This window comes from Pseudochaenichthys georgianus, unplaced genomic scaffold, assembly GCF_902827115.2.
Source record: "Pseudochaenichthys georgianus unplaced genomic scaffold, fPseGeo1.2 scaffold_629_arrow_ctg1, whole genome shotgun sequence".
In the NCBI taxonomy this organism is placed as follows: Eukaryota; Metazoa; Chordata; class Actinopteri; order Perciformes; family Channichthyidae; genus Pseudochaenichthys; species Pseudochaenichthys georgianus.
The window spans coordinates 109,738-118,689 of NW_027263187.1; the positions used below are offsets into that span (position 1 = coordinate 109,738).

General features: G+C 41.5%; 1 protein-coding gene across 1 annotated transcript; it reads right to left on the reverse strand.

Moving 5' to 3' along the window:
* Positions 1 to 713: 713 nt before the first annotated feature.
* mych (myelocytomatosis oncogene homolog) lies at positions 714 to 8,120 on the reverse strand. The gene is made up of 3 exons (XM_034079477.2): positions 7,886 to 8,120; positions 5,789 to 6,337; positions 714 to 3,530 (listed from the first exon to the last, which is right to left on the reverse strand). The coding sequence occupies exons 2-3, from the start codon at positions 6,324 to 6,326 to the stop codon at positions 2,920 to 2,922; spliced, it is 1,149 nt and encodes a 382-aa protein (XP_033935368.1). The 5' UTR covers positions 6,327 to 6,337; positions 7,886 to 8,120; the 3' UTR covers positions 714 to 2,919.
* Positions 8,121 to 8,952: the final 832 nt, after the last annotated feature.

Below are 8,952 nucleotides of genomic sequence, written 5' to 3' on the forward strand. Positions count from 1 at the left end.
TCAAAGCCCAGACCTTAATCCAATCGTAAATCTGTGGTATGACCTAAAGATGGCTGCACACGAGCGGAACCCATCTAACCTAAAGGAGCTGGAGCAGTTTTGCCAAGAAGAATGGAAGCAAATCCCAGTGCCAAGCTTAGACACAGACCCCAAGAGACTTGCAGCAGTTATTGCTGCAAAAGGTGGTTCTACAAAGTATTGACTTTAGTGAATAGTTATGCATGCTCATGTTTTTTTCATTTTCATTATTATTTCTTGTTTGTTTCACAATAAAAAATATGTGTTGCATTTTGAAAGTTGTAGGCATGTTGTGTACATCAAATACAAATTCTCCAAAAATCAAATTAAATGTTTTAATGTAATAAAACAGGAAAAATGCCAAGGGGGTGAATACTTTTGCAAGGCATTGTATGTGGCAATAGTCTAAGCTGAGGCCGAAATTAGACTTTAAAAAGGCGGGAAAACTACTTTCCATGTGTCACGTTTAATGGCACTTGTTTTGATTGATTTTCTGCGCACGTTCTTTCAATGCATTTGCCTAATAATCTGCCATCTTTGGCCCATTTGGTGTGATTTAACAAGGGACTACTGAAATGTAGTGCATTATATTATTTAGTTGGCTCTAAAGTTGTATTACTTTACTATTAAAATACCAAAAAGTGCAACAGTTTTCCAGTTATTGACTGTGTGTGTGTGCAATAAAACCACAAAGCTTCCCAGCTCTTACTCATTCTTTAATTACGACAATATTTAGAAAAAAAAAGTGCTGCTTGGTAAAGGATAACATTTCTTTTCAATCCTCAAATTCAAAATGAAACAAAAAGCAACTCAAATAATTTATGATACAATAACAAAAATATTTACATATTCTTTTAAAAAATCTGTACAATATTTAAACCAGAAAAAACGTTAACATTGCAGAACAGACTGCAACCCGGTGGAGGTAGGTTTTCATCATGCGAAGAACAAAGAAATCATCATCGTCGCTGTCTCGTTACTTCAGCAAATGGTTAAAACTCCAAGGAGCTGAAGCGTCCGAGGATAATATAAAACTCTCGTTAGAAGACGACGTTTTAACCGGACAGCGACATCAAAAACAGAATTAATTTTCAAGGCAGAACAGGTTTTTACCATTTAAACAACAAACACCTCTACCTCCATTTACAAACAAACATCATCCTTTGCCGTCTTGTTAAAACCACATAGACTTCAGGAGGCAGTTATTTAGAACCTGAAATCCCATGGAAACGGGAAATTGAAACATGAAATTGAAAATAAAATACATGTAGGAAGCAAATGAGGTTTTAACCAGACAGCGACATGATCCAACAGGAAGTCCTGAACAAAATGCATTTCAAGGCAGAACAGGTTTTTACCGTAAAAAAAAAAAAAAAAACACCTCAACTCTCCTTATTCCCAACAACCAGGGTCTGTTCAAGAACACTCGAGGGAGAACTCCATTCATAAAAAAACTAACGGGATGCATTTTTTAAGACATTTGACAAGACAAGCAAATGTTTACCTTACATTTGCACATTTTATGACAAAGACAGCACTTTAATGGAGAGAACATTGGCGATAATTGATATTTAGCGTTACAATAGCATTCAGTTAAACATTCAACCCAATTAAAGATATTTCAGGCTTTTAAATTCAGCCAAGATGAACATGTACAGCGTTCAATTTAACTTTTAAATGGTGGCGTCAGCGTATACTAAAAAAGTTTAATTGGACACAAAATGACGCGGTTTAACACAGGGGAATGCTGCCCAGTGGCTTTCATTCATGAAACCATGGCCAATTTATTTTTTGTAATGGTTTTTCTCACGACAAGTGAAGTTTCATGAGGTCAATGACTAATGAAGCATTTTTTTTGGATCAATCGATCTTTTAATAGTCAAAAGGCTTTTTAAATGTACACTTGTTTGCTATAGAAGTAAATATCACAGTGATGTTCGTTGCAGCGTCCTCCGAACTTTAACCTTTGAATATCAGGACGACACCGGTTTGTCTCCGTTTTTTTTGCATTTGAAAGAATCGTAATGTTTTTTTATTCATCTCCACTTTGGCTGATTTGCTACGAAAGCACGACTTTAGGTTCACCTCCCCGGGTTCAGTCTCCTCACAATAACCTGCATTTTTAATATGGCTACCTTTGAGTTTAAACAATTTATAACAAAATATTTAAATACAAAGTTATTCCCATGTTTTCAACTTGAGAAAAAACTCCGAGCTGAATTTAAGCCAAGCATTGTTATTACTACCTGTTCCAAGTACTGTCATTAACCTGAGAATTGAGTGGTGCTTCGGCCTGAGGCCAAACGGGCTGAAGGCACACTGAAAAACCCTCGTTTCTGATCCAAAATCATTCCAAAAGCATTAGATTTGGGATTAAATTGGAATACACAGAAGTGAACAGAGAACTTGGAAGCCAGCATCAGACACCTGAGTGGAGGGATCACTGGTTACTATGGCTATAAGACGTCCTGAAAACACAACATTCAAGTTTCATTCAACTCCTGAGCTGATGTGGCTTCTGCACCATTTGGTATCCCCCAAAAGAAACGATAAAGACATGTTATATATATATAGTGTCTTTGCCTTTCAGTGTGCGTTCAGCCAAGCTTTAAAAAAATAAAAAATCTGCTCGCTTTGTTAACAAAAACCCTCCTACTCTCTACAACAATCGGCCGTCAAGGCATGAGGATAATGAATTCTGAGGCAATGAGTGTGTTGGGTTTCCGTCGGCAGCACGTCTGCTCAGTCCAGCGCTATTATCGTTACAAGAAAGTCAAACTTCTGTGCGCTCTTTGCAGCATGACGCCATCCTTTATCTGCATCCCCTTTCTTTGTACAGTCTCCCCCCCCCCCCACCCTCCCCTTGCATTGTCACTTAAAACCAACTCAACTCGCTGCCTTTTAGCTTCGCAGCCTCTCTAGCCGAGTCTTCAGCTGCTCCTGTTTCGCCCTCAGTCTGTCTCTCTTGGATTGAAGTCGATGTCCTTCATCTTCCAAACCGTAAATGCAATCTCTGGCCTTTTTCAGGATCACAACCTTTGACGCCTTGTCGTTGTTGGAAAGTTCGGGCACGTTGTCTCGCAGGTGAACGAAGCAGTTTTTCAGCTCGTTTCTCCGCTGCCTCTCCATGACGTTGTGCGTTCGCCGCCTCTCCTCTTCATCCTCCGTTTCCGTGGAGTTTCGTGACGAGTTGCTGCTGCTGCTGCTGCTGTTGTTGTTGTGATGATGACTGTGGCTGTGGTACCGCGACGAAGAAGACGAGGAGTTTCTCGACGAGTGACGATATCGCGAAGATCCGTCGCTTCCTCTCGAGCGTTTGTTGGACGAAGGTGGCGGAGAGGCGGGACACGGAGCGGCGTAATTGTGTTGCGATTGGATCTCAAAGTGTTGGCGCTGCTGAGCTCGTTGTTGCTCTTCCTGTTTCTGCTGACGGGCGGACAGGTCGGCCAATGAGGTGCGAGGGGAGGGGCTTGAGGAGCACCGAACCACCGTCACCACGTCTATCTCCTCCTCTGTAACACAAGAAGAAGAAACGGGTTAATTACAAAAACACAATGTATGATAGTTGTCGGAGTTTACAGGCACAACCACTTGTTTTCCGACCCCTGTGGTAACTTTATCCGCTGTGATGACGAGACGACATTTCAAGAAGCTGACACCAATAACAAAAGTGTAGACACTGTACGTACACACACACACGGCAGCCATAAACGTGCGCGAACTGTTGGAAAGCAGAACGAAAAGCTAAAAAGGTAAACATTTAAAAAAAATTGTTTTCTTATCAGATTGTCGTGATTTGTATTTACATTATTATATGTATCCCGTTTTTATCTTTACAGTCTTATTAAATAGTTTTAATTAAACTTTTATCAGCTTATTTTATTTTTTAAATATTGTTGTTTTTTTATTTATAATTAATTATATTCCTGTTTTTTGTGTGATTGTTATCATTTTATTTATATATAGAAAAGTATTATAAAGTAAAATAGTAGTTCCATTAAAAGCTAATACATTGTGATTGTTTATAACCAGAAGGCGGTAAAATGAGTCGCCAGGAGTTAATGGATGTAGCCGCCAAGCCTGAGTCTCACACACACACACACACACACACACACACACACACACACACACACACACACGGGCAATTATCCAGCTTTAAAACCTCTCATGGGTCAGTCAGTCGGTCTGTGATTTAAGCCCCGCCCCCGCTGCAGATTACAGGTGGGCGTGGCTTTAGATAGACTGTGGGCGGGGCTTAAAATAGACTGTCTGGGCTCAGAGCCACTAACTGGGATTATCAGAGGAATGCCAGAGATCTGAGAGGAGCGTTCACGCTGATAAAATGCTGCAGGATAAGAAGATTAACCTGGAGTCAAACACTTACTTAATGCAATAAGGGGAGCGGCTTGTTAAAGTTTAAGATAATTAAGGGTTAAAGGCTCAAGCTAAAGTCTCATAATAGTATAAAAAGACATTTATTATGATTTATTCACATCCGTTACCTCCTTTTTTATTTTCTTATTATTATCATGTATTTCTTTGTTTATTGTTGTTACTTGTACTTGCCTTTATATATTGTTATTTTAACTTGTATCTGCTTATTCTGTGTTTATAATATCAGTTATTTATCATTTGGACTTTCACTTCCTTTTTTAAAATCTAATCATTGCTTTGACTTATTCCTACCCCCTTGCCCTGTGTTCCCCTCATTGCTGACACCTGGACTTCTTGTTGTTACTACTTACTACTGTTACATGTTGACAAAGGGCACTGTCCCTTTGTTGCAACAGAGTAAACACCCCACTGAGGGACGAATAAAGATTATCTGATTTCCCTACAGGGTGAAGGAATGCTTATCTTATCAAATTAACCCCTATCTCACCGGAGTCGCTGGTATCACTTACTACTGTTATATGTTAACCTACTTTTCTTTATATTGTCTCTACATAACTTCTTCCCATGGATACTTGAAATAAATAAAAGGCAGGGCATCATTGATCAGCAGCACTGTCCCCATGTCGTAACAAAGTGATTTCCCTACAGGGATGGATGAAAGCTTATCTTATCTAATAAAACCTTATCAGAATACCTTGAATACGTGACTTTTGAGAGGATTTAAGGATTCAAGGGGTGTTATAGGGTGTATTCTCACTGGATGAATAATAATACATTTAATTTGTACATATCTACACTGCAGCCATGTACAAATATCTACACTGCAGCCATGAACCAATATCTACACTGCAGCCATGAACCAATATCTACACTGCAGCCATGTACAAATATCTACACTGCAGCCATGTACAAATATCTACACTGCAGCCATGTACAAATATCTACACTGCAGCCATGAACCAATATCTACACTGCAGCCATGTACAAATATCTACACTGCAGCCATGTACACATATCTACACTGCAGCCATGTACACATATCTACACTGCAGCCATGTACACATATCTACACTGCAGCCATGTACACATATCTACACTGCAGCCATGTACACATATCTACACTGCAGCCATGTACAAATATCTACACTGCAGCCATGTACACATATCTACACTGCAGCCATGTACACATATCTACACTGCAGCCATGTACACATATCTACACTGCAGCCATGTACAAATATCTACACTGCAGCCATGTACAAAAGATAAAAGCAAATACTTCTTGAATAAGTGAGTTTTGTTGAAGGACTCAAGAGGTGTTGTCTCACCAGAGTAGGTGGATTTGTTGTTATTATTATTGTTATTATTATCTCACCAGAGTCGCTGGAGGAGTAGGTGGACAGCTCCCCCCCGGTGGAGCCGTAGTCCGACGTGGCCTCTCCGGGCTCCATCAGGTTCTGGCAGTCCAGCGTGGAGCCGGCGATCTCCTCGAAGATGGAGGTGTTGATGTCGGAGAGCAGCGGACTGGAGCCCAGCATGGAGGACACCAGCTTCTCCTCCAGACTCTTGTCTCCGGAGAGGCACTGCCACAGACAGTCCTCCCCACCCTCCTCCTCCTCCAGGGGGGAGCAGGGCTCTCCCACATCCCCCTCTTTACTCTCCTGGCTGTGGAAGAAGTCAGAGTTCCAGTTGAGCTGCATGTCGTGGTCCTCCAGCAGGATGTCGGACACGTAGCTCAGCTGGTCCTCTTTGGAGAGAGGCTTGGTGCCGCCCAAACCCGGCTTCATCGGAGGAGACTGGGGGGGCGTCGGCAGACTCTGAAGGTCCTTCATCAAATTCTGGCAGAACTCATCGTCAAACAACAGCGGCTCTGTGTAAAGCCAGTCCTGAGACTGGGAGAAGCTTTGAAGCATGTTGGCAGAATCTGAGGAGGAAAGAGGTAGCGAGGGGTTAAAATCCAGAGTGTTGAAATGTAGTAATCCGAGTTGTAGTGAAAGATTAAACCAGTTCCTCCAGACTGAGACCCGACCCCACTGTGAGCCACTCTTTATCAGTGTTTACATCATCGTAGCCCCGCCCCAAAATGCTCCCCCAAACCCCCCACAGAAAAAACACTTTTAACACCCTCCCATCCATGTGACATAACAGCAACAGCTGGGAGACCGAAACTAACACCTCTCCCCACCCTGGAAAGTGAATAAAAAGCTTCCCCGGCTACCTGCTGGCATGGAAAGCAAAACCCCAAAAGGAGGCTTTTGTGTTTTCCCAGGACCCATTGCTACCGTTTCACAACTTATTTGACTAAACCTGCTTTGCTCAGCACAAAGAGGGTAGTTAGCATTTAAAAAGCTCCAAGCGCTAACCAGTCAGGACATGTTGCTATAAACCATGCTTTCATAATAATAATAATAATAAAAACGCTGTAAAAGCCTTAAATGTAACCAGTAAAAGCTTTAAGTGGAGCAGGCTGAGTGAGGGGAAAATCCAGTGGTATTCCTATGGGGTCTTATGGTATGTGCATGTATAGCAGGCAGTGTGTGAGAACAAAGCAGCAGTGTGTGTGCTGCAGACAGCGAGTTAAAGGCAGCCTTTATGTAACATGGCAGCCTGGGAAACCTGAGCCAACAACCTCAAATACAGAGCCGTGTTATACAAGACACTCAAATATTACTAATTAAGTGTTAATGACGCTATTTACGCACTACTTAAACCCAACACTAAATCAGTGTTAATCCCATATGAAGGCATTCCATCAGTAGGCATAAAAAATCTCAATTCAGGTTTAAAGTTGATCCTGTAAAGATGTATTAATCAGGCTTTTAATCAGTGCACACCATGTGTGTATTTCTGTAATAAAACAATGTGTGTACGCGCTTACAAGTGTCGCATTTACTCCTAATGTAATGTACACACGTGGAAAATTGCTAAATATTCACTGTTCCTCGATTTAGATTCACTACAGCTGTATAAATCACGCCGACTGCATGCACGGTTTACAAGTGACGCATTTACTCAAAATGTAAAATAAAACATATAATTCTCACTGAGGTTTTTCTTTGTGCAGATGTAACTCTTAATCAATCACACTGACTGCATCCTTTATCACCACTTTGTGACAACATGTGCACATTTAAACACGATTTAAGTGCATTTACAAGTGACGCATTTACAAAAAAAACATGACAACAAGTTTAAAGTAACTGCAATGTTTCCTTTGTAATAAAACAGGAGCAAAAGCAGCGGATTAATGCAAATGTGCACCCGCCCTGCCGGTCTTTAAAGCTCACATGTGCAAAGCATGGTGTCCCCACGTGAAACCGGCTTTTCTTCCCCCACGCACCACACACAATGCACAGTTAGCAAGAAAAGCACGCACATTAGCACACTAAACACGCATTTATAAGCTGATATGAATGCCATATTACTAGAATAATATACATTTTGCATTTTTTAAAGATTTTGCACGCCTTACCTTCAATTGTCCTTCCAGGAGAGGGAGTCAAAATGCAGGAAAATGGAAAAAAGACAACAATAGAGAAACCCGTGCGTAAATATCCGAGGTAAAATCCAACAAAGAGAGAGAGGAAAAACTACAAGTGTCTTCTGGGGTGAGATTTTCTGCGTGTAAAGTTAAAGAGAGAGCAGGGCAGCATGGTATTTCCTGACAGGATAGTCCCTCCGCGCAGACGAACACAGAGTAGGTGTGGCTCGGCGGAGAATGCTTCATATATATCCCTCCACCCTCCTGTGTCCTTCCGCACGCAGCAAAACCGCGCCAAAACAACCAAATGTGCGAAAAACCGACCATGACATCAAAATGTATCACCAATATGTGCGCCGTCGGTTCCTCTTTCGATTTAATCCTGGCGGAAAAAACACGCAAAGGGGCACATTTGGTTAATACGCATTGAAGTAAGGGACTATTTCGCGGAGGGATACGGTGCAGGATGAGATTCCAGGAAAACGGTGGAGGGTAAAGTTAGGACAGACAGACATACGTGGATTGTGAGAAGAAGCTGGGTGTCTCGCTCGTCTCACTGCCTGTCTCACTGCCTGCCTGCCTGCCTGTCTGTCTGTCAGATATATCTGTGTTATGTATGTGATTACATAGAATACATAACATTCCCCATATGAATGCAAGTAAAATGTATTTGAACAACTTTTGAAGTCAGATTTTATGAAGTTTTATTACATCAGTTTGGGTTAACGTTCACATACAGAAACCAGGGTCACTCACTATAATCCCCTTTATGATAAAAGGCACAAAAAATAGACTTTCTCTCCGTCATTAGTGAGGAATGTGGCACTCACAGTACACCGGTTTGGTATATGTATGGCATGTTGAAGGCAGGGAATATGTGTTCTCCCCCTCTGTACCTTTATAGTAGTATTCTGTCAGTGAGACATTCAGCAGGTAGACAGGAACATGCTTTGAGAGCCACGTTGTCCACTATTTCTTGCAGGGGTGTTTCACCATCTCCCTCTTACTACTACTACAACCATCAACTATCTCAAACTGTCACCCACACGCTCTTAAAG